Source organism: Erpetoichthys calabaricus, chromosome 2, assembly GCF_900747795.2.
Source record: "Erpetoichthys calabaricus chromosome 2, fErpCal1.3, whole genome shotgun sequence".
NCBI classification, from domain to species: domain Eukaryota; kingdom Metazoa; phylum Chordata; class Cladistia; order Polypteriformes; family Polypteridae; genus Erpetoichthys; species Erpetoichthys calabaricus.
This window is the reverse complement of record NC_041395.2, coordinates 178,421,834-178,449,201: the sequence shown is the minus strand read 5'-3', so window position 1 is coordinate 178,449,201 and position 27,368 is coordinate 178,421,834. Positions and strand designations below refer to the sequence as shown.

Here is a 27,368-nt window from a genome sequence, read left to right as displayed (position 1 = left end):
AATCACCCCGTAAATGCAGACGTTTAATTGCACATGTGTTAATACTGGTTATCCTTTTACACTAAAATATTACTAAAGAGATACAAAATCTTAAAAGTGTGTATCCAGAAAACCAAATACGGGGGTTGGCGAGCGAAGCCCCCTAGTATATATATATATTATATATATATATATATATATATATATATATATATATATATATATATATATATATAGGCACAAGATGGCATTAATCACAGATATAACAAAAAGCTGAAAAATTCCACAGTAAAGATAGGCAATGGGTTAACTGCAGGCGAAGTTAACCCAAACATTTTAGAAGAAATTTCATAAGGAACAGGAATTATGATTATACATTACTATTATTTATGAAGACAGAATGAAAGGGAAGCTATAGAAAGGTAATGATAATTCAAAAAGAAAAATATACAGTACTGTATATGAGCAGCATGGGCTTGATAGCTGGAAATTCAGGTCATATATTAGCTCCAAACTCTGATCCCATACTACTCTGAGAGCTTACCTATCACGGAGGCTGTTTGGCCCAAGGTATGGATATTGACTGTCCTTTAATTTCCCTTTAATCAGCTGGTCAAGCGTCTCCTGTAGTAAAGGCTGGTGTTGTGTGTAAACATTTTCCACTCCCTGTGTGCAAGAATGATCTGCTTAGTTTAACAAAACAATTAATTTCAAAACACCATGACGGAAACATTTTATGGTAAAGTAAAATGATTTTAACAAAAAGTAAGGGAGATGAATTTTTTGTCTGATTGAATTTGTAAATAATGTCTTCCCTGAAATCTATCATTACTTATATCCACCTCTGATAAGGTTTAAGTATTAATAAAACCAGTTGCTACTTCAGCCTTTGGGGAAACTGATGGTTGTATGTTTTTTATTCCAACCAATTTTACAATCAGTGCATTAATCTTACTTTCAACTGATCTATTTTTTAAATGAGATTACTTTATTCTCTTATTTTAATACACTTTGAAATATCTGTATTTTGCCAAAACATAAATTGATTATGTTTCCTTTGCCATTTTCTTTTAAATTCACCCTTAATTGCATCTAAATGCTGACAACACTTACTGCTAAAGGGGAGAAAATACTTCAGTGTCACATTCACTTGTCTGGTCATTGATAAGGAACATTTCTGAATGAGTGTAAAAATGAAAATGGCAGTGAAATCATTGCACTCTTTAGCATGTAATGTTAATTACATTCCCACAATTCATCGATAATCATAAACATTTCGATACAATTAAGGGAGCAAACTCTATAAAAAAAACAAAGAATACATTTAAAAGGAAAAAAACCCAAGGAAAAGTAGGCATTCAAAGCTATGGTAAAGAATACTAATATTTATGAATATAATGGAAACATATGTAGGTCACAAATGTAAACAATAAGATCAATTAAAAATTAAGATAGTTCACTAAATGTGAAATTGGTTGGTATAAAACCTACAGCCATGGGGGGTCCCCGGGGACTGTAGTTAAAAAACCACTGAGAACTTTATATTTCAGTCTGAAAGAGTAACTTGTACAGCAAACTTAAAGTCATTAGAAAGAATTAGTCACTGAAGCAATACTAACATCAACAAGAGGTGAAAGGAAAATATTTTTTTCACCTTTAAACTGTGTCATATTAATCTTTCATCTAATTTGAACCATTTGCCATTAAAAAAAAAGGTGACCACAGGGAGAAATGAACACCAAAACTTGCCACAAGGGGCTCATCCTATATGAACAGCATCAAAAAAGAAGCATGTAGGTTGAGTTCGGTCTTAAGCATACAGTAGACTTTATAGCTGGTTGATGTTTTACAAATATGGGATAATCAAAGCACATGCTCAGATGCATATTCCTGCACTATACTAATTTGAAGGACAGTATTTTCTGAAAATAATGAATGCTTGTTAAAAGTGCTCAGTACTGAATTACCTTTAGTCCCTTAAAGAACTGCTTGGTAATAGTGACAGCATCCTTTGGTGTGAAGAGATCACTTCCTCTTACTCTCTTTCCTCCATATTCAACCACTGCTTGCACCATCTAAATGAATATATACAGGAAAAATAAATATATTAGGAAATAAAAAATATTTTGAAATACAAACTGAAATTATATATTGAACTGTAGACAAAGTACTAGTTATAATCACAGCAAAGGAAGGATCACTGCCCAAAACTCACATGCATTGCAAGGATTTAATGAAGGTTTAGAATGTTTACACTGCACAATAATGTCCATTTCTTCAATATGCTCTGGTTTTGATATTCCTAAAACTCTATTTTTGAAACAAAATTGCCAATCCCGGATATTGGTGCTCTAAGGGAGAGTCTAGCCACTCTGCAGAGAAAGCTCATTTCAGCCACTTGCATACGTGAGAGTAGGGATATAGATCAACTGGTAAATCAACAGCTTCGCCTTCTGAACTTTTTTCTTAACCACTACAGATTGGTATAGCGACCACATAATTGCGATCGTCACCCCAACCTGTCTGTCAAACTCATCATCGCTTTTCCCCTAACTAACGGACAAGACCCCAAGGTATTTAAATTCCTCCTCTTAAGGGTGTAACTCACCTCCCACTTGGAGAGGACGGTCCACCTTTTTCCTACCGAGGACCATGACCGCAGACTTGGAGGTGCTGATCCTCATATCTGCCACTTCACACTCGATCACAAACCGTCCCAATGCATGCTGGAGTTCACAGCCCAATGAACCCAACAGGACTACAACCTCTGCAAAAAGCAGTAATGAAATTCTAATGTGTCCAAACAGGACCTCCTCCCCCTCTTTGACTGCACCCTGATATCCTGTCCACGAAAACCAAAGTCCCACACCCAAAGGAAACGGTTCTGATGTTTTTCCAAATATGTGGACACAGTTCTCACTGTGATTATATAATATCCAAATAGCCCCTTTTAGGGGCCTTGTATCCCATACTCTCCCAGCACCCCACCACAGCATCCCTCAAGGAAAACGATCATATGCGTTCTTTAAGTCTAAACAACACATGGAGACCAATTGGGCGTACTCCTATTCAACCTCCAGAATTCTCATGAGGGTAAAGAGTTGGTCCACTGTTCCACATCTTGGACGGAATCCACACTGCTCCTCCTGAATCTGGGGTTTCACGACCAAGAAGAGTCTCCTTCCTAGTACTCTGGCATAAGCTTTACCAGGAAGGCTGAGGAGTGTGATCCCTGAAAGTAGGGGCACACCCTGCTGTCCCCCTTTTTTAAAAATTAGGTCCATCATCTATTTCTACCACTCCAGAGGCACAGTTGTCGATGACCACGCAACACTGAACACGCCTGTCAGCCATAACAGTCCAACAGTGTCCAGAGCCTTCAGCATTTCTGGGTGGATCTCATCCATGCCCCAAGGCCATGACACAAAGAAAAAGTAAAAATCTTATGTCACTCATTTTCATGGGGTTGAGTCTCATGTGGCTTGTGTTTCCTGTTTTGATGTGTGCATAAGTATCTAACAATATATTAGCAAAAAATACATATGTTTTGCACTTTGTGAGCATGCAACTGGATAATTGACATGTGGATAACATGTGGAGCTGCTTAACAACCTCAAGTGATGTCTCCCTCATGGAACTGGGCATTAATCCCCCATTAGCTTATGGCTCTGCCAAGCAGAGACAAATTTTCTAAAATGAAATGAATCTAAACATGTAATTTAAAAAAAAAAAAAAGTATTTTTGTTTTGCTTATTAAACTTTTTCTTAGTATGTCCCTTGTGCATACTTTTAAAGCAGTTATTTACAGTAATACTAATCAGGGGAATGTAACACTTAAAATATCATACACATATGCTGGTCAAATTCAACAAGAACAGGGGTGGTCCAAGTCAGTCCTGGAGAGCTGCAGGTTTTTGTTCGAAGCCAGTTGCTTAATTAGAAAACAATCCCTGCCAAGGATTTCATTTCATGACTTGTTAGTGCATAAACTCTGCCATGACAGGTCATTCTCATATCCTAGATTGCTTTTTCTTCTCTAAGGATATCATCCAAATGAATTCTTATTCACTTTTATCTCTTCACTTTCCTTCCAAGTATTAAATTAAGCCAAATAGTGCACAAAAACTACACACAGGTGTAAATGGAAACAAGCTGAATGGAGAAATGCTGGGTTCTCTTGTCATTTGCATCTTATTGCTAATAAGAAGCTATTAAAAACCTACAGTACAGCTGTTTAAGACTAAAAAAAAAGCAATAAGGATTCAAAATCTCAACAAGTGACATAACTAAAATGAAGCAGCAGTGTTACTTGAGCAATATGTGCTTTTTATTAAGCAATTGGGTTAGAACAAAAACCTGCAGGCACTGCAGCCCTCCAGGAATGGCTTTGTCCACCCCTGGGATAGAACAAACACCTTTTAAACAATATTTTTCATCTGTTCCTGGCCTATTGGATTTCCTATGGACCTAATGAAAAAAAAAAAATCTCAATACAGCGAAGTCCGTTTTATCTGCAAAATTCATTACAACAAAGTAACTTTTCTAAAGAAGACAACAAAAGATGAATATATTTTCAATACCTGTCCCAAACACTGTGATTCAAAAAAGTTTGATATAATTCTGTATAATTAAAAACAATGTCTGCGGTGGGTTGGCACCCTGCCCGGGATTGGTTCCTGCCTTGTGCCCTGTGTTGGCTGGGATTGGCTCCAGCAGACCCCCGTGACCCAGTGTTCGGATTCAGTGGGTTGGAAAATGGATGGATGGATGGATGGATGAAAACAATGTGAAAAACATTTATGGAAAAAGAAAAAGCAAAAATCTTATGTCACTCATTTTCATGGGGTTGAGTCTCATGTGGCTTGTGTTTCCTGTTTTGATGTGTGCATAAGCATCTAACAATATTTTAGCAAAAAATACATATGTTTTGCACTTTGTGAGAATGCAACTGGATAATTGACATGTGGATAACATGTTACAAGTAACATGAGATTTTTTTTTTTCCCTCATGGACAATTTTTTAGAAAGGTTCACAAATGACTGCTGATGGTCTGCAAAGACTGAGCGAATACCTAAGACAAATTCAGTTGAAAAACATTTTTGGCATATTGATGTTATTTGTTCATCAAAACAACTGCGTGAATCTACTACACATATAATACAGAAGAAACCAACAATGTTATATTTTGTAAAGTCAAATAAAGTTAATTTTATTTAGTCACTAAACAGTATCATCTCCAGACAGAGGAGCAGCTTCAGCTACAGACTGCTGTCAATGTCCTGCTCCACTGACAGACTGAGGAGATCGTTCCTCCCCCACACTATGCGACTCTTCAATTCCACCCGGGAGGGTAAACGTTAACATTATACAAAATTATTGTCCGTTATACCTGCATTTTTATCACTCTTTAATTTAATATTGTTTTTTTATCAGTATGCTGCTGCTGGAGTATGTGAATTTCCCCTTGGGATTAATAAAGTATCTATCTATCTATCTTCTTTATACTATTACTTTAAATAAAATAATTCAGAAATGTAGTGAACTACATTAATAAGCATATGAACAAAAACATTTCTCATGGAGCTGCTAATTCAAAAGATCGAGATGGCCTCAGCAAAGAGACACAGGTCAATTATAAACCACTTGTATGCAGAAGTTTATTTTTCAGTGATATTAAGTGCACCAGGAGAATGTCATTTAATTCAAAGTAATAATGGATAAATTCATTTACAGTATAAAATTACAAGGATTTTTGTCAACAAAGTGTAAATTTGCTACACATAATTACGTTGTGAAAATAATAAAAGAACAAAAAAGCATTTGACAGAAGAGTACTCCTACACCAGATCTTACACTCATTTCTTTCTAATACTTTTTTGATTGCATTACAACAAATATAATACATGTCAGAAAGGTAGAAAATATGATATATTACTCAATACAAATTAACTAAACTTCCTCTGACCCACATGGAAAGCAAAGAAAGTTAATTTTTCCTTTAAAGAACATGAAGCATTCAAAAGTTTAATGATTCACTATTCTAAAGTAATTGAAGGTAACAATGTATTCCACACAGATTCTAAACAATGTTTGGACTCTTCTTGTAAAGTGAATTAAATTTTTTTTTTTTTTAAATAAAATGTGATGTCTTTATCCAGTACACTGTGGTAGATGGGTTAGAATTATTCCAGTTGAGTGAGATAATATAATGTATTATCAGTGAAGTGTAAATTATTACAACATAATGTTTTTTTAATACATAATGTCACCCCTAACAGAACTGTTAAAGGATTATGATCCTATGATCCTGGCAACTTCACAAACAATTGGGTTCTTTTATTAGGTACATTTTGTATAGTCCTAGTCAAAATGTTTAAATTAAAATATAGCCATAACTATCTTTCTCAAATTATCTCGATGTGCTCTTTTTTTGAAGGCACTGGTCGAGCATAGAGATTCAACATGCTCGTTGATTGCAACTATAAAGTATAATTTCTATAGGATAGAGATTAAAGGAAAGATAGAATAGTTGACTACGTATGTTTTAGCAAAATATTTAGTTTGCATACAGTAAAGTAACAGCTTGATATAAGATTATATTTGAGGAACAGTTGTTTAGATAATGCAAATATAGTACCAATGTGCAGATCTCTGAAGATCCCCAATATCATGTATATACTATACAGGGGTGGACAAATCAGTAGTCCAGAGGCCGGGACTGCCAGTTTTTAATTCTGGACAATCAAACTACAGACTCACAAAGCCCAGGGGGAATACCAGATTTTCCAAATTTTTTGGTCCATGCAATATTGTCCTAATCAAAAACAAATTGATGAAAACAAAATACTGAATTCTTCAAGTACAATCTTAACTTGGGTATCACTTTCAAAGACAGCTATTTGTAACATACCAGACTGAATTGTTTAAACTTAGTGTGAAACATGTGAGCACAAGCAAAGTCAGTGACCAAAGTACATTAATACTTGTAGTGGCCCATTGGAGCGATGCATTTAAACTGTCCTAGTTAGTAGGTGACAGTGGCTGGTCAATGTCTCATATCTAACAATTTCACAGTAGAGAAAGCAAGTTTTTTCTGATGGAAGAAGAGTCGTGCCAGTTATAACTGTCTTTAAGAGGAAAAATGGAGAAGATGACATGTCAGACACATTAACCGAAAGCAACAAAAGGGAGGGTGACAATTATATTCTCATATGTAGGTAACCAATATGATGAACAGATGCACTTGAAATAATTTTGTAGGTCTTCCTTGTGCTTTGATGACCTGTTGTGTCATATTCAGGCCTAGGTTCACTATTGTGTCACCTACATAACTAGCCTCTCCTCAAAATTCACCATTCTGGACACATAGTGCAGTTAGAAAAAAAACAAATGAAGACCCAGCACACATAATTACAGAAAATGGTTTATTTTGACTTTGGAAATGTATTGTTACAGCATAAGAGTTCACATTAAAAATACTGAATGGATAAATGTGTGTACAAATCTGTCATGCAGAAAATTATGATGACTTTCAAGGGAACCGAATACTTTTGCATGCCACTGTAACATCAATACAGTTATTCATTTTAATATATTTGTGTACACTGGAAAAAGACGGCACATCAGCATGACATAATCCATTAAAAATCATCTATTTACTAAAATACTCTCTTCCAAGATGCCAATTGTGTTTATATTATGGTAGAAGAATGCAATGCAGTAGAGTACAATAAAATTTTACATGCAATAATTGCTGTAAAAAGTTGAAGGTAACCAAAAGATGGCACCCAGCACATTGTCATATGCATTTATAATTTGTCCTCCATGCCAAGTATCAAATATATTACACATTAGTATAAATAAACTTAAAGCTTCTGCTACATTTGTACCAAATTCGAAGTAAAACTGAACAACTAGGTTTTCACTTAATGGAATTTAGGTAGTGACACCATCCCCATTTTAAACACATTAAGAATTCTCATGGGGACTTTGTATTAGAAAGGAGTAAAGGTATGATTGAGTCTAATATTTAACAAGAGGCCTTTTTAATAAATATTGCAATCAACTTAAAAAGAGACATTTGATAGATAATTGTCCCAGCTAATGTAAGATAAGGAAATGACCATTTGACCTTGGTCTTATTTCAGCCTTTCCTTCATTTCATCTCATCTTCACCTCATTTAAATGACATTTAAACAGTTTTTCAAACCACTGTGTAATTCTGATATCTGTACTAAGTGTATAAACTGTTGTGAGACAGCCGACAGCCCTCTCTGGTTTTGAATTTATACTTACACAAATGAATACTGTTGTTTACCGGAGTTTAACCCCTGCACACATAATGGGTCCATATCCTAATTTATGTCATGGGTTAGTCTCATTCAACTCTATCAAATTATGCTGTTAATGTTATCTATGCTGTTAATGTATGTATTACACTAAATCAGTGTTTCCCAAACTAGGTCCTGGTGAAACCCTGTGGCTGCAGGTTTTTGTTCCAACCAGCTTCTGTTTTTAATTGAACTTTTGGGCTAATTAAGTGAACTGATATTTCCCAAGTTATGTGTTTAGGGAACAATATAGAAATTAGAAAACTAAGTTTGCTATAAAAAAAAAAAAAAAAAAAAAAAATTAAAATGTACCAAGCAGTTATATAGGAATAATGTATTTTTTTTCTTTTTAACAGTATTTTCATCTTGATTTTCATTCTACTTTTCTAGGTATTTTAATTGTTTAATTAATACATTATTTACTCATTAGTGGGTCGGTTGTTAAAGTACTTGCAGCCTTTGATTATTTAGTGTTGTTTGCCTGCGTGTCTGCTCTGCTCGTTTTAAATTGTCATTATTAAGATACAACAAAGGGGGAAAAACTGCACAGAGAAAGGGCAAAGTATAATGAAATCAACAAAAGAGAGTTAAGCATTTAAATCTATAGCAAAAGCAGAAATATTTCTAAATGTCTTATAAATGTAAAAATCATGCTGCTATGCTTTTCTGAATGTCGAATAAAAAGAAAAAAAAATACCAGATAATTAAATGAGATCAGTGCTATCATGTTTTGTCACTGATTAGGAATCCGGTTGGAACAAAAACCTGCAGCCACAGGGGTTCACCAGGACAGAGTTTTGGAAACACTGCACGAAATATATGTTAATGATTAGTTAAACTTATTTCTTATGTACTTAATGGGTTAACATCTTATTAGCTTCTTCTCCATTCTCATATAACATAATTGACATGATAGTCACTGTGTTTCTCTTATGGTCAATAAATTGAAATCTTTTTATAAAGCCATTCTTTTCTGTATAGCTAAGAAGTGGATAGACATGCATGTTCATCATCATTGATAGGAGCCATTGCTGTTAAATACTGTTACCATTCCGGCTTCCAATTTATTTTAATATAAATTGCAGGAAATCACTTGACCCCTCAGACATACTGCTTCCCAAACTAGCTTTTGTACATTTGGCAGGCTGCAATGACTCGCTGCACAATCTATACTGTATTCTACAACATTTACATTATTTTGCATTATAAAAATTGTCCAATTATTTAAAAAAAAATATTCCACATTATGAACCAACATGGATACAAATAAATTGCATCATTTTGGGCCATATTTATTTTCAAAGTTTTATGAGAAGACATATTGCTTAGTAAAATTGCACTTGAGTTTTACTCAGCTGTATTTGACTGGCAAAGTTGGCACACTCATTATTTATGAATGGGATTAACTATGATATATAATGGTGAATGTAAAGGGTCAAAGCATGTCAATCCATCTTAATATTTTGAAAAAAGAAAAACTGCAGCTGAGTCTTGCTCATCCCAATGCAGATATAGGGATCACATTGGTTGTCAAAGTTGTCATATTCCCATTTCTAGTGAATGGAACTAACTATTATGCATAATGGGCTATGTAATGTTTTTTTATTTTTTTTTTATTTTTATTTTGTGGCAAGACATATTCATTTCTTAAGTTGTATTCAAATTTGCCAGTCAAGCTCTTGTTGTTAACGCATAAAATGAAAGAAGCAACTGGGTTGCCCCAATCATAGTAGTACCAAAAAGTGATCAGTCATTCAGAATATGTGGTGACTATAAAGTTACAATAAATCAAGGGACAGAAGAGGAGCAGTATCGACTGCCTACAACAGAAGATTTGTTTGCTACTGTTGCTGGAGGTAGGCTGTTTACCAGATTAGACTTGTTGCATGCTTACCAACAGTTACAGCTGGATGAGAAGTCAAAACAATGCCTAGTGGTCAACACCCATATGGGTTTATACTGCTATAACAGATTGTCATATGGGGTTTCCAGTGCACCTGCCATTTTTCAGTTGGTAATGGACAAGATTTTACAAGGATTAGAACATGTCACATGTTTTCTGGATGACATCCTGATTACTGCTAAAACAGCACAGCAGCATTTACAGATTTTGGATGCAGTGTTGTCAAGGCTGGAACAATACGGAATTATTTGGGGCACCAATCTGACAAAGATGGCTTGCACCTAACAAAAGAAAAGGTGAGTGCCATCCTTGAAGCTCCTGAACCTAAAAATATTGGAGAGCTAAGATCATTTTTAGGCCTATTCAATTATTACGGAATGTTTCTAGCTAGACTGTCTACAGTATTACAGCCACTTCATGAGTTGTTACAAAATGATAAAGCATGGGACTAGTTTTCAAAATGCAGAGCAGTCTTCAACCAATATAAAGAAATGCTGGCTACTAGTAGAGTACTGGCCCATTATGATACCTAGGAGCCCTTATTTTTAGCATGTGATGCCTCACCATATGGAGTGGGAGCTGTGATATCACATGTAGAAAATGGTGAAGAGATGCCTTATAGCCTTTGCAACATTAAGTTCTAGAGAGAAAAACTATGCCCAAATCGAAAAATAGGCATTAGCTTTGATTTTTTCACAAATAGCTTATATATATATATATATATATATATATATATATATATATGTGTGTGTGTGTGTGTGTGTGTGTGTGTGTGTGTGTGTGTATATTATACACATATATAAATCAACAAGGATCCGCTTGAACCAAAGAAGTGAAATGGGGCTCTAGTTCTTGTATTCTTTGTCTGTGTTTACTGGGTTCACCCATAGTAAAATCATGTATGATTGCATTTACAGCCATCCACACCTATGGGAACTCTCTACTAAATCAGTATTTATTTCTGTTAACTCTTCCAACATAAAGGATAGCCAAGTTTTAAAGTAAGGAGGTATTGAAGCACCAGCAAGCGGCATATAAATAAAGCAGTGGCAGGTTAAAGTGACACAATCCACAGCAGTGATTAGATAGCGACTCTTAGCTACATTTCTCTTTAATGGGAGTTTACAACAACAACTGAGAAATAAAAATATAGTCTATGCTTGAAAAAAAAATAAAAAAAGCAAAAACAATAATACCTTGGTGGACAAATTAAACAAATGGAAGGAATCCAGCAAATTCAGATCAGTGGCAAACTTGCACAACAAATGACTTGAATGAAAAATACTGTGGCAGAAACGGGTCAGAGATTCTCAAGCAGGAGCACGTGAGGGCATTCCCAAAATAATCTCATAATCCTTCAGTTTTAGAATATGACTTGTTACAATGTTAGGTAGTTTCATTGGTAAGGAGTCGGACAGTAGACCAAACACAGTGCTACCTGTTTTCAACCTCTCTGTAAACGCATAATAGAATCTGCCTAATTCTTCCAATATTTTGGCTTGTAATTGGCAGCGCATAAGCATCACAACACCTCTATTCTTACAGCAGGCAGACACCAAAGCAACAACGCCGTATTTCTTATTGCATAATCTGGCCACATCTCCCTATAGCAACTTGGACTCTTCTATATTTAAAAAAAAAAAAAAAAAATCAACTCTTGCACCACAGATAACTAGGGACACCTGTCTTTTAAATATTTCATTCCAAGCCCCAGACATTTCACAAAGCTACTGGTAGATTTGCAATTAAGATGTTCTGAGAGAAACATAAAGCAGAGATTAAGAAACTAAACCCAGATGAAGCACAGTCATGGTGGCTGTGGCCATCCCACCAGGGACCCAGATAGTCAGTTAAAAAATTACAGGGATAAGCTCATAAAACCCACCCCAAAGAACCTTCTCATAAAACTACTGCAGCAAAAGGGTCACAGTAAGTTTAAACAGAACAGAAATTACCCTTAAAACAACCATCCCCTCCCTCACTCAGAGACAAGCAATTACTTACAAACCCAAACAAAAGATTAAATATAATTGCTAAAGTCAGAACTAAATTAACAAGCAATTCCTATGGGAGGGAATTAACATTAAAACCCTGGCACAGTAAGAGTAGCGGAAGGCAAAACACTTCAATCACAGCCCAAACTACCTCACCCCATCAACCTGAGAATAAGTAAGCATACATATAGTAACACCTTTATCAGATTTACAACGAACAAACAGAATGCCATAACTACTGAAGAGAACAGTGTACAGTAATCCCTCCTCCATCGCAGGGGTTGCCTTCCAGAGCCACCCGCGAAATAAGAAAATCCGCGAAGTAGAAACCATATGTTTATATGGTTATTTTTATATTGTCATGCTTAGGTCACAGATTTGCGCAGAAACACATGATGTTGTAGAGAGACAGGAACGTTATTCAAACACTGCAAACAAACATTTGTCTCTTTTTCAAAAGTTTAAACTGTGCTCAATGACAAGACAGAGATGACAGTTCAGTCTCACAATTAAAAGAATGCAAACATATCTTCCTCTTCAAAGGAGCAAACAAATCAATAGGGCTGTTTGGCTTGTAAGTATGCGAAGCACCGCGGCACAAAGCTGTTGAAGGCGGCAGCTCACACCCCCTCCGTCAGGAGCAGAGAGAGAGAGAGAGTGAGAGAGAGAGAGACAGATAAAAAAATCAATACGTGCCCTTTGAGCTTTTAAGTATGCGAAGCACCGTGCAGCATAGTTAAAAGCTGCACACAGAAGGTAGCAACGTGAAGATAATCTTTCAGCATTTTCAGACGAGCGTCCGTATCGTCTAGGTGTGCGAACAGCCCCCCCTGCTCACACCCCCTACGTCAGGATCACAGATAGTCAGCGCAAGAGAGAGAGAAAGAAAAGTAAGCTGGGTAACTTCTCAGCCATCTGCCAATAGCGTCCCTTGTATGAAATCAACTGGGCAAACCAACTGAGGAAGCATGTACCAGAAATTAAAAGACCCATTGTCCTCAGAAACCTGCGAAGCAGCGAAAAATCCGCGATATATATTTAAATATGCTTACATATAAAATCCGCGATGGAGTGAAGCCGCGAAAGGCGAAGCGCGATATAGCGAGGGATTACTGTACTGTGAATGAGATTTGCAGTACAAATAATACTTCTTTAGAAGATTCCTGCAGTATACATAGTATATATATGCCAGAACAACCAAGGACTAGATGGTGAAAAGCCACAGACATTGAAGGTTTCAGCTTTCAGTTTGCCTATCTCAGGAACCATATGAGGAGAACATTGGGCTTGCTGAAGCGGAGTGCTAAGAGAATATTTGATTAGCCTTTTCAGTTTCTAAGGTAGTGTTGCCTTATCCTGGAAGCCATTTTTTTGGGGGGGATTTATCAGACTTAATGCTGGTAATTTCAGCTTGCAGTTCTGTAATGTGTGCTTTCATTTTGGCATCAAGAGCATATGTACATTCCATAGGTAGATCTTTCATCATCTCTCAGCATGTGAAGCTTAACTCGCTGATATCTACCAGAGGTCTGGAGATTTTCTTCGGTGAATCAAAGGCTTCTGAACAATTTCTGTGTTACACCTGGGACATTTTTTGATGCGGACTGGTAAATAAGATCTTACAATAGTTTAGATAAGTAGTTGTTGTTCTTGAGGGATGAAATAATGGAATGGGTTAAAAACGTGGGGTAGTTGAAGCAAAAGCATCCACTGCCATCACAGTCACCACTCAACGTGAGCCACACTTTTTATTAATTTCTAATATAAGCCAACAGAGACCTGAAGTAAACACTCCGATTAAAAAAGAAATTTAATATAATTGAACAAGTAGACAAAATGCAGTTTTTCCAAGTACCAATTTCAAGATTACTGCTTTTGTGCAAAGGGTTCTCAAATACAGTACTGGCACAAATAACACATTAGGATAGTTAAGAAGAAAGTGCAGGCTAAGTTACTACTTAAAAATACAAAATGAAAAAAGAAAGTCGGTCTGCTACTAAAACTTTCTTCTGCCAATGACAGCACCTTCACAGCAATGTAAAATGATGTATATTAATCATTGTGTTTGTATCCTTCCCAAAGAAATCTATATCCTTTCTTTGACTAAGCAATCTACAAAGTTACAGAAACTTCACACTTATCTTAAAGGATGAAGGAAGTGACTTGGAAGAAAGGAAATATTGATCTTGGTTTAAATGTAGTATCTTTCACCACTTAACAACTTGGATAAATATACTCAGAGTGTGAAGTGCAATACATTTTACTTTCTCAATGACCAATTAAATTGTGCTCTCAAAAGTAATATTATGAATCTTCTTTAACCATCTGTTACTTTCTTTGAAGGATTCTTGGTGTTTTTGGTGAAAATCTGATCCATGAAATTAAAAAAAAACAAAAAAACAAAAAAAAAAACCAGAAAAGTGTTTAATTTTGAACCTAAAGACCATTATTACTGTATTAAAGCAGAAGCCACAAAGTAGTCCATTTTACTTGTGCAGATTAATTTGGGTTTGACAAAGTAAATCCATTTACTCTTTATGTAATCATGATCTTATTATTTCTTCTTCATATTAATCATCCATTATTTAAATTATGCTTTGGGTTCTCAATGTTTGAAGCAGGTAACTATAAAATATATAGTGGTAATATATAAATAACTATCAATTTAACCCAAAGTTTTTATTAGCAAAACTTAACAATTGTACATAAATATTTCTTAAAATGCACTCTATTTGAAAAATAGTGTATAATCTACTTAAGAAAAAATTGAGCTCAAAGCTAAATGTTAAATATCTTAATTAGAACTGATCTCATATTTTGTTGATCAAGTAAACTCTGAAAAAATTAAACAGGGTAAACGCATAACTTATTTGTAAACTTTCTTTTTTTGTTTATTAAGACAGCACATTGTTTAAATTTTGATTCAGACCTACAGTTGTCTTCTTTGTCACAAGTAGAGACATTCACCTTCTGATTGCTTTTTAATACAGAAGCAGAAATACTGGGAATTTTTATGCTCTGTATTTGCATACTTTTTTCTCTCTCTCTCTCTCATATATACTTGCAGTACACTAACATGTAAAATTACATCTTAATTTTACATCTCTTGTATCAATCACAAGCAATCACTGAAATGAATCTCATAGGGGAGTCAGTTTATATTATGATAAACCTAAACATATTCTCAAACCTAATAGGCTACAGTCTTGATGGACAGCTGCACACACTACAACCTTAGAATTATCTTGATGATAGCATGGTATATTGTTAAAACTTCTCAAAATAAACGTTGGTAAGCCAAGGTAAATAAATAAAATATTTAGATTAATGAATCTGGTTAAATGAGGGCCATACCTTTCTGTATTCTTCCGATACCCCTTTTCTGTTCAAGTCCTCCATTAGTCCTGGAAGGTTATTGCTGCTGTGTTTCTCATAGCGCAGAGCATATAGCATCACCAGCCGTGCTGAATCTAGTTTAGTGACTTTTGGATGCTGGAGGAGCCTACGCACATTCTGAAAAGAAGAAGGCAATTGTTTTAAAATGGAGATGGTAAACAGATTGCCACCTACAAAGGTATATAATGCAGTGCTGCCAAGAGTCACTAATGTATTATTATGTAACTTTTTTTTTTTTTTTTTTTTAAACAATTGACATAAAAAGTAAAAAGATATATACATTGGGACTTAATACATACATTGATCATGTTTGCTTCATAATTTGCACATGGTAGCATAACATAACATTATTAAACCCAATTAATTTAACTTAAGATTAGAGGTCTGGCCAGAGACTCTCCTGGCAGCACTAGGTGAAAAGAAGGGAACAGCCTGGATAAGACACCAGTTCATTACAAGACACACTCACAAATGGTCAATACAGAACTGGAAATCACATCTTTGGGAATGTGGAAAAAAAAGACAATGGAAATATGATGTTCAGATAAAATCTTCTTTAAATGTTGTGACAGATTTGATTGAAACTTAGTGATGTTATAGTAAAAAGAAAAGTAGCTGACCTGTGTTTTTTAAACCCCAATCTATTGTACCCAGCCCCTGATATTTTTTTGATTACATCCATCATATACAATATAGACCCTGATTGATGTTACACCATTATATGAATGTGCACGGTTCTCTGGTCGTTAGACTTATATTAAGGAAACTGAAGCACATTAGTTTAAAGAAAAAGAATAATACGATTTATTGATAAATGCAAGGATTATGGAAATATGATAACTGCTTAAGTACTGACACAGAAGACAGGGCACAAAACAGACAAACATACTGTATAATACATAAGAGGCTGGCTGTTTACTGGCTATTTAGAATCCTAATTTATCATTACACATATAAAATTATTTCATAATTCCAAGTCTTTAAAAGTAATGTCCTTTGTTGTGTGTTGTTATTGTTACTCTGGGTTAAAGCGGAGGACTTTTCTTGTGTAGGAGTGTACTCATACATTTGCTGTATGGACCTTTGTTAATGATGTGGTGTTATTCTGCTTGTCTTAGCTAACTGCTAGGCTCTTTGCTGTGTCTTCTGCAACTTTATAAAGAAAACCATTACTCTTTCTGGCACAAGAGTTTTGGCACTTAAGTTCCCTTCATAAAGTAACTGCTTCATGTCAGTCTGGGCTCAGTCATTGGCATAAAACTTAGTTTTGTAGAGTTGATCTTGGATGCCCTGAACTAGCTCTAACTCCAAGTAATAATGCACTGTCTGCTTTTTGGCTTCCAAAAAGAAGAAGATTGTCAAACTTTCAGCTTCCCAAAGAGAGAGCAGCTTGTCTGATTTTTGGTTTCAGAGAGAACAGGTCTCCAGCTTTAAGTTTCAAAGAGACTGAAGGGATAAGTGTAGGTAGTTTTAAGAAAACATAAGTGCTTTATTAGCACACAGTACTTCGATCCCTCTTGATATAACCTTGAAGGAGACAAAAACAAAAATATGTAATGTATTAAAATATATTATTCTCAAAACTGTACATTTAGCATTTCTGTACGTAACACATTTTCTGGCTCTGTTGGAACCAGGGTAGAAAATATATACGTAGACCTGTGACACTGTTTTACTTTACATTTTTCACATTTTCTGTCAGCCCATTAATCACAATTATAGTCTCCTTTTAAAGTGTTAAAAAAGACATAAAATGTAGTTGATTAATCTGTCTTAGCCCACTGTCCAAACTAGTACATTTTTGCTTAAAAATCACCGACATTTGTCTTAATTTTCTCTTTTCGACAACACAATCCTCTGCAGAGTCACAGACTTTTGAAAGCATTTTAGTGTGCACAGGCAAAAATGAAAGATTTCTGAAAACATGCAGACTCCATTGCACTATGGTTGATTCGTGCTTATTATGCGTCTCTTCCCTGATTGGATCCTGATCATTATTTGTCATTCTCTTAATGGTCATCCTTCAAAGAAGAACAACATATTCCAACATGGTTGGCCTATAAGAGTTGCTTTTGTGTTGCTTACTTGTATGCATACATTGCTTTTGTGCGATTTTTAGAAATTGTGGTTAACAGACTACTCACACTGTAGGGTACTGTCGGCAGTCGCATATATGCTCAAACTGCATGAGCACATTCTTTGTGACTGGCATGCCATGACATTGGTACTCGGACTATAAGTGTATGATGGTCACTTACTGCAGTTGGTGTACAATGAGTATTGGTAATTTGATGGCAACACCAGAAAATTGGCCTGTGACACTGCTCAATCAACAAGATAGCTGACTGAAACTGATAACATGACAGAAATTGTTCCAACTGTGCAAAAGCCCAAGCTTGAGAGCCACTTGGGCATTGAAATTACTCATACTGCATGAGAAAATGTTGGATAATGAAGCTGAAATCCAGGCTTATTTAGAAAATTCAGTCAACAACTGCAAACTGAGCACAAAATCGTGCTAAAATAGCATAGCATATGCCCGGTTTAAGACAACTCAATCTTTTCAGTGTGAAAGAAAATACAGTCATAAACAATGTGAAAATGCTGTTGTGGATGAAGATCAGTGTTGATATAGCCTTAGTTGCTGACCCGAGCCTACATATAAAACATGTTATAGTCGATTACACAGGTAAATAAGGCCTTTCAGCCAGCAGCCATATTTCGTAACAGGTAATTAACCAGAAGGTTAAGCATGTTTGTGCCAGGCAATACTTGGGTGGGAGACCATCTAGGAAAAGTGTTGGTTGCTGCTGTGTGCTGATTCTAAAGCCTCAAGTGCAGCGACAGGAATACTGTGATGTTAAAATCGACACCATCCTTTGGATGAGATGGAAAACCAAAACTAAAGTCCTGACTCTCTGTGGTCATAGATCTCTAGGCATCTTTCAAAAGGAGTAGGGTGTTTCTCAATGTCCTGGCTAAATTGCTCACTACGATCATTTGCTTGGTCATTCTGGGCCCCTAATTATCTCTCTCACTCCTTCACCACCAAATAGCTAATGTTTGGTGAGCATACTGGTGCAAGATTGGCTGTAGTCACATCATCCAAGTTGATGCTACACATTGGTGGTGGTTGAAGCGGTCACCCATTGTCTATGTAAAGTGCTTTGAGTGGGGTTAGAAATGCACTATATATACTGTATGTAATGAATTTCTGAACTATGTCCAAACAATTCACTTTGCTATTGGTGGACTCCAATCAAGTTCTAGAAACATCTCAAAGAAAATGAAATCAACCAGAATGAACCTGATCACAACTTGGCATGCCAAAGCATAAGGTCTGAATATTTACATGAATGAGAGATTTCAGTTTTTGATTTTTAATAAATTTGTGAACCTTTCTGAAAACATGTTTTTTACTTTGTCATTATCTGTTATTGAATGTAGACTGATGGGAGAAAATGTCAATTGTATCCATTTAAAATAAAATCTAAAACACAATAAAGTGTGCAGAAAGTTGATGGGTCTGAACACGTTCTGAATTCTCTGAATATTTTGCCACTTCATTGTAAGCCTTATCACAAAATGTTTACAAAATAATTTTCCAGATTACCAAGCGGATCAAATAATATACGTAACAAGCATAATCATAGTTTTTTTTGGTTTGGATCTTTCTGTCTGTAGGCACTGCCAGGAAGTACAAGGGAAAGACAAACTCAATGGGTAGGGAGTCCTACAAATAATTAACACCCTTTTTTCTGCCTTCAATACAGAACAATTCATAAGGTCCACTAGAATCTGAGGAAATGACACATCCAAGAATGTCAAACCAGAATATTGCAGAACAAATCCTCCTAGTCAAACCCCTCAGAATGTTTATAAAGATTCAACCTGATGTTAACGTATCATCAGAATATAACTCTGCAGAAGTAAATATGTATTTTAGGTATCAAAGACTTAAGTCAATATGAAAATATCTGAAATACATTTCAGGATATTTTGATTACATTTCCAGATATCTTAAAATAACAGGCACACCATTTTGAGATATTTGAGGTAGATTTCAAGATATCTTAAATTGGACAGGAAAACCCATCAAAAACACAAGCAATTTTACAGAAACTTATTTTGAAATATTTTGAATTCTATCTGACATGCTTTAAAATGCCAAAACACTTATTGTAAGGTATCTCACAATGTATAAGAACATACCTCAAGGTATACTGAAATGCATTTGACATATCTGAAAACAAGCAGTGCATCATTTCACGATATCTTAGAATCTTTTTAAGATATCTTCATGCATTTGCAGACACTTATGATTCTTATTAAGATGTTTGAAATGCATTTCCTGCCACACTTTGAACTTGTTGTCTATTAATAGTGTATTTCAAAAGATTGCTTAAAAGAATGTTGGATTATCATACTACGTAATGATGAATGTATGACAAAGATCGTTAAGGTTTGGGGGTTGGGAGAGTGGGTCAAGATCATAGATAACAGAAGGAATGACAGTAGATGAGGCAAAAGGTTTAAACCTCAAGCATTTTAAAAAAATGAATAATTAATTATATCAATATCCAATGCAATTGCAATGGATGATAGAAGGCACTGACTGGACACATTTTTCAGCAGTATAGTTTTAAAGTAAATACAGTATATATGGATTCTGTGGTTTAGTTATTATAAACTTAGGACACTTTTTTCATATAGATTAGACATTTACATGCTTTAATAGACTGCGGTGGGCTGGCACCCTGCCCGGGGTTTGTTTCCTGCCTTGCACCCTGTGTTGGCTGGGATTGGCTCCAGCAGACCCCCCTTGACCCTGTAGTTAGGATATAGCAGGTTGGATAATGGATGGATGGATGGATGGATGCTTTAATTGTAGACTTTAAACACCTTTTATTGCAAGATTCAATACCATATTCAACATTTCAAATATAAGCAAACTTGAAACAGTACAAATAGTAAAAGCTAATACTTTTGTCATGCTTCTAAGATCATGTGTAGTCAGGCAGGATTCTTTCAGCAGACCTCAGTCCATCATGCCCCCTTTCAAATGAATAAGTGGCTGAATTTTGCAATAAGTGAACTCGCAGGTAATGTACGGGTATGCTTCCGGTTATTTTGTCTTGTTTCACAGCACAGACATATAGTACACTATAACTCTATGACCTGGAGTGGAAAATCTTCTATTTTTCCAACTACAGATTGTTTAAATTAAATTTTTAATTATTTTGTTTAAACAAACCAGGATGAACTGAATTGACAGGAATTTAATTACAGGCATTGTATACATACTTTCTTGTAAATTCTTCCTGTATATATTTGTTATTTGTAATTTTCAGTAAGCTTTGAGACTGGTTTTATCCAGATTTTACTACCTATTTTATTTTATATTATATTTTCTTCAATTTGATATTGTGATATTTTAATAAAACATTGATTTTACATTTTCTATTGTTTTCATTTATGCAGACTGATTGAAATAAGAGGGTGCCAAGTGTGAGCAAAATTGCCCACAGTATTTATCAAGGCTATTCAGCGCCTCAATAATTAGAACAACTGCAGTAAAAGCAAGACATAATTTGGTTAGCAAGTGGCATACAGCCAAGAGTTACTCTTTTATGTGTGTCATGAGGGCATGCACATGTTTGTTAGTGCTGGTGATAGTGAGTCCCTATGAAGAGAGTCCTATGTGGAATATTGCGGAGTGACGGGCAATTGGCACCACTCAAGATTTTGTGTGCATAGCATCACTACAGTATGTGTATGTGTGTGTATCTGCATGCATGTTGATCTTCAAAAGCGGGAGTGGACGAACCCAATATACAGTACATTCCTGGTAAGTCTCAAAAACTTCATGATAATACACTATACAACCTAGTTTTATAAAAAAAAATGTATAAAAATGTCTGATGGCAGAAAACAAATCATTTGTTGGTAAACATTTGAGCTCTGGATTGCCTGGGTGAGTCTGTGACAGCATATAATTTAAAGTGATATTTTAGTCATTTTAATCATCCAGAATTCCAAAAACAATTGTGGATTTCAGAGGTGGTATCACTATACTCTGAAAGATATTCATAATGTTTATGTTTAATTTCCAAACATTTCAAAATTACTTTGCTGAAATACTTACAATGCTTCCTTAAACTTGAAACTCTACTTTAAAAATGTATTAGTTTGCAAAATGTAAGGTATTAGTTTTAATTTAATAATTTCTAGTATTTGTTTTATCGCAAGGATTACAAATCAAAATTATTTTAGTCCACCTCTTCGTTTGAATGTGGTAAGGCCCTTAGAGGAAGCATTAAGTTTTTGTTTTCCAGTTTATCAAACTTTTTGCTTAAATTATTATTAACTGAGCCAATTAATAAACAAAAAGGATTAATCAGTCAGACTGCCTATAAAAACACACTCGTTGTTTGTAAATAGTTCTTATATTTGAAAGAAACTTTAGTGCATGAAATGTCACTGGAAGAGGAAAAAAAAATACAGTCATGTGAAAAAGTAAGTACAATCCATGAAAAGACATATATGTATATATCAAGATTTTGCTCATCTCTGAAATGGTATCTATAGATAAAGGTGATATAATATAACAAGCATCATGCCACATTTACGTTTTCTAGTATACTGCATAATTTAAATAAACTACGGGGCTTTGCCCCCTGCTCATTTCGCTCGCCAACCCCTAGGCCTGCGCAATGCGCTAGCCTCTGTGCGGGTCTGCCGCTCGCGTATGGGGATGCGGATGTACAATTTAAATGTACAATTTAAACAGATTTTTATTTTTATAGGAATTGTTATATATGCATAATAGAACTAACTATTGTACATTACAGCAAGTAATTAACCATATTAAAAAATAATAAAACGTAATAATTTGAAAGTAAATTATGTTTCATGTTGCGTTAGAGTTATTTGTTGAGTAATACAATTTTGTTCTGTTTGGCTTTGAAATTAACACTCAAATATTTTTTAATCTTACACTTTTACTGTAAAACTTCAATAAAAACAATTTTTTGAATCAAATTTTCATCAATATCGCATTGAATTTTGATACTGCGTTTTGACTTTCATTGTGACAACACAACGTATAACTGACCGTGCTTGAATTTTGTTTCTTTCTCTCTATTAAATAAAATGACTTTTTCAAATGTTTGCCTCTGAGATTTGTTAATTGTCTTTGCAAAAGCTATTCTAATGGAAAACTGTTAATGTTTCAATACGAATGGCATATCAAGATCTCCTTTGTTGTCTGATGTTATCTGCGGAAGATTTACTACATTGCCATTCTTGGACACATCCTTCTTTCTACAGTAATTAATTTGGTAGAAGACCGGACAGTTTTAATGGTTGCAGATATTCTTCGGGATATTGTAAGCTGATGTTTTCATCTTCCGCACAATCACCACTGTTTCTACATAGTCTATTGATAAGCATTTAACCAATTTGCCGTGTAACCAATCAACATATTTGGCATTAATTCATTTGACTTCGTTTCTCAGTGCTAGGACTGCCCGTGTACTCATTTTTTCTGTTGATAACCCTTTGTGATGAAATTCTTCAATAAGATTTGGACATAATACGTCTTCTTTAATTGGGAACTTAAAGCAAGGAAAACATTAAAATTTATAAGAGCTGAGAGAGCAGGAACTGTGTTTGGCAAAAGCATTCACACAAATGAGAGGTGAGAGTACTGTGTGTGTGGTTGCATATGGTTGAGAGGAGGGTGTGACTTGAAAAAATCTCATGGCCAATGTCTCGAAGGACTTGAAAAAAAAACTCTTCAAAAAAGTCTCTTCTCATTGCAGGATTTTTTTTTTATGTAACAGAGAGACATAAATGCAAATTTTGCGTCTGGAAAAAGTGCATCTCTACATTTACCACAACCTATTTAAAATTAGAATGAGGCGCACCATATCAGGTGATTAGAACACTATTGTCTCACTTAAACCTCAGACATTTAGTTTGTGTTGGTCAGCAAATTTAGTCTGAGGGCAGAACAAAAAAGAATCCCAGGAACCTGGTGGCCTACAGGTAGCTCTTGCCACTGCTGATATCTAATTAGAGGAGTCTACCAGAATTAGAAAGAGGATGCACAAATTATATCCACATGGGAGGTGTACCAGGAGAGAACCTTTGTTGTCCAGAAAGAATATCAGGGCATGACTAAAGTTTGCACATGAACACCTAGGCAAAGGCCAAGATTCTGAAACAACAAGGGGGCTCTGCCCCCTGCTCGCTTCGCTCACCTACCCCCGGCGTTGGGTATCCTGAAATACATTAGTCGAGCTCGTTCGTTTTGGAGCCGTGCCCGCTTTGCCCGCGGCATTTCAGACGCGCGTTGTAGGTGCCTGCGTTCATTGAGTTTATTCAGGCGGGCTCGTGTTTGTATATCCGTCAGTCGAGCTCATTTGTTTTGAACCCATGCCTGCTTCGCTTCCGCAGTTTCAGACGCGCGTTGTAGGCGCCTGCGTTCGTTGATCTTATCCAGGTGGGCTCGCGTTTGTATCTTTGAGCTGTATTGTGTTTGAATTTGGTGTAAAGTGTTCAGCGGTTTGTAGAATCCCAAGCAGCACATTAATCGTAACTTCACTCCGCAGTAGTGCCACTCAATATGGCGGTGACGCCTGCACCTTCACTCCGCAGTTGTGCCACTCACAATATGGCGGGGACGCCTGCACCTTCCGTACTATGTCGGGTTTCACTATGCTGTGTAGGCGCCTTTGCCTTTCGTACTTTCCCGCGCCTTCCGACACGCGATGTAGGCACCTGCACCTTCCGTACTATGTCAGGTTTGCCTCTGCTGTGTGGTGTGGACATTTAGGGTTACGTATTTTCTGGACTTGTTGCTTTATTTCTTATTTCTGTTAGTTGAACTCTTTCGTTGTTGGCGGTGTATAGCGCGTTGTAGGTGCCTGTGCTTTCCGTACCATCTCGGGTTTGATTATGCTGTGTGTTGTGGACTTTTGTGGACTCTGTAGTCTGTCCCGTTTTACTCTGGGGCGGGGGGCTGTATCCTCTTTTTTGTGTGGCTGTGTCGTTACCGCTTTCCGTACTATCTCGGGTTTGATTTGTGAACCTTTGTGGACTCCGTAGTCTGTCCCGTTTCACTCTGGGGCAGGGCGCCGACTCCTCGTTTGTGTGGCTGTGTCGTTCGTAGTCTCTCCCGTTTCACTCTGGGGCGGGGGGCTGATTCCTCGTTTTTGTGTGGCGCCTTTGCACTATGTCTCCTGCGTCCATGGGCATGTACCTGCGTCCATATCCGGTTTACCATTCTCGGTTAGTAATATGGATGTGCACTGAACAGACAAGCAAAAATGAGTTCATTTGGCCACAATACATAAAGACATGTTTGGCGGAAACCAAAGACAGCATCTGACCAGAACAACAACATTTATTTATATAGCACGTTTTCATACAAATGATGTAGCTCAAAGGGATTTACAAGATGAAGAAAAATATAAAAATATAAAAATAAGATTAGGCAATACTAAGTAACAAAGATCACAGAAACCACTATGAACTCCTAATTATACCAGAGGGTGCTAATACTGCCAGAAGACTGAAGCTCAACTAAAAGTGGACCTTGCAACATGACAATAACCCTAAACGTACCAATAAATCCACAAAGGAGTGACTGAAAATAAATAGAGAATTCTGAAATGGCCAAGTTAAACATGGAATCTGAGTCTTATCAAATTGCTGAGGGATGGGAGGGATTCAAAATAGGCAGTGCATGAAAGACAACCCTACAAAACTTCACACGGCTGAAAGAATTGTGCATGGAGGAATGAGATAAACCTCCTCCCAGTCGATATCAAAGACTGGTAGACAGTTACTGTATATGAAATGCCTACTTGAGGGGGTAATACCAGTTATTAGAACCAAGGGTGTAGATGGAAATGGCATATCTATTAATTTGCTAATGAATAAATTATTGCAAATTCAAATTTCCATTGTTGTATTTATCTCCAATTATATCACCTTTATCTAAACATGGATATCAAATCTTGATATGTCCAGATACAGCATATTAAAAACAAAACATATTTAATTTTTCACATGACTGTATAGTTTCCAATAATTGCTCTGCTTGTTTTCACATGACAGCAAAAAATCTAAAATCTAAAACCAAATGTAAATACCATTATTTAATAATCGCTAAATCTGTTAACATGGAATTATCTTTTATTTGGTTATGTTAAATGTGTTTTTCTACTAACAAAAATAATCACCGTAAAACAAGTTGCGGAATTCATTAAATAAAAACGCAGTTCTTTAAAATATCACTCTTCTGGTGTGTATAAAGCATACAATGGCTTTCTTAACATATTGTTTATTTTAAGTTTATGATTCACACTAGAAAGCATGGTCCTCAGTTAAACTAGCTTGAAAGTTTCTTATAATTGTGTGTGTTTTTTCTTTTAAAAAAAAAACAAAAAAAAAAAACTTAAAGTACAAATCCAACTGGCCTTTGGCAATTTCCCCATTCACCTGATTTTTCTACTAAAAGGAAAAATACAAATTGCAGACTAGAAAAAGAGAGCAGCCATTTGCAGATGATATTCTCTGGGGTGCTCTGAATCGTTCTAAAATTCTGGCATGATAAATAATTATTTGTTCATTCACTACTGCCTGCCTCATCATATTACTTACAATGTGAACTATTTTCATTTTGAGCAGCCTGGATGAGAAAACTCAATGCAGACTTGGAAATATTTTTTACTCAATAAGAAGTGTTCACAGAAAGGTTCTGGAACTGCAATTTGTACCAAGAATTAGAAAAGAAATTCTGCACATTTTAAAAAAGACAAAGATGAGCTTTCATATCAAATTTTATATAAAATGTACACTACTAAAGTTCAATATTCAAATCAATTAATAATTCAAATATTTTGTACATCAACCTCATTGTAATTGTAATGTTCAATATTGCTACATTAATTTTCCAATGTGCACTACAGGTAAACGGCAAAAACATTAGAAATAAAAGAAAAGCATATCACTCACTGAAAATATACTCAGAAAATGATCTAACTCATTGATTATTATCAGTTTAAACCAGTGTAGTCTTATTTAGGTTACTCATTACCATTAAACAGTCAAGCTGTGCTATACTAAAGGTCGCTGTTTTGATTACGCATTGAAGGATTGTATCACTAGTCAAACTGCTAAAAGGAATTTACAGTGGAGAGGATAAGCAAGAATATTAATGATTTTACCAAGCTTTTTAAGGTAAACTCTACGAAGAGTGGACAGTAATAGCCCACACTCTTACTGCAATTTCAGACTAAACACAAAACAAACAGCAATTTTGAAATAAATAAGTTAAAATTAAACTAATTCTGTTTATGTAAGAAAACGTAGACCTTTCCTGAGATGTCATAAATTTCAAATTTTTTGTGAATTTCCCCTTGGGATTAATAAAGTATATATCTATCTATCTATAAGTGTAATCAAGGTACAATAATAAAGGCTAAAGTGATCATCAATTTAGATTCCAGAATATTTATAAGCAGTGACTGTCAACAGCTATTTTCTAAAGTCTATGGCCATCTATTTCAGTTTTTTTCACATTAATGTTAAAAAGTCATGGTACATTTTTAATAAAAATTCATATTTCTCTGTTAAACATGTCACTCAAATGAAGTGACAAGTTTTCCAAATCCAAATACTGCAATAAAATCTGTATATTTAGAAAATGTAAATCAGCAGTGGCTTTATATTGATTTTGTAAATAAAATACAGCT

General features: G+C 35.5%; 1 protein-coding gene across 1 annotated transcript in view; it reads right to left on the bottom strand.

Annotated features, from left to right (window-relative positions):
• The window catches only part of vps45 (vacuolar protein sorting 45 homolog), a 218,032-nt gene that overhangs the window by 90,425 nt on the left and 100,239 nt on the right, over nucleotides 1-27,368 (bottom strand). Inside the window, exons 11-13 of the mRNA XM_051923650.1 lie at nucleotides 15,562-15,720; nucleotides 1,947-2,054; nucleotides 524-645 (exon numbers count right to left, since the gene is read on the bottom strand). Coding sequence (XP_051779610.1) covers nucleotides 524-645; nucleotides 1,947-2,054; nucleotides 15,562-15,720 — 389 coding nt within the window. The remainder of the gene's footprint in view (nucleotides 1-523; nucleotides 646-1,946; nucleotides 2,055-15,561; nucleotides 15,721-27,368) is intronic.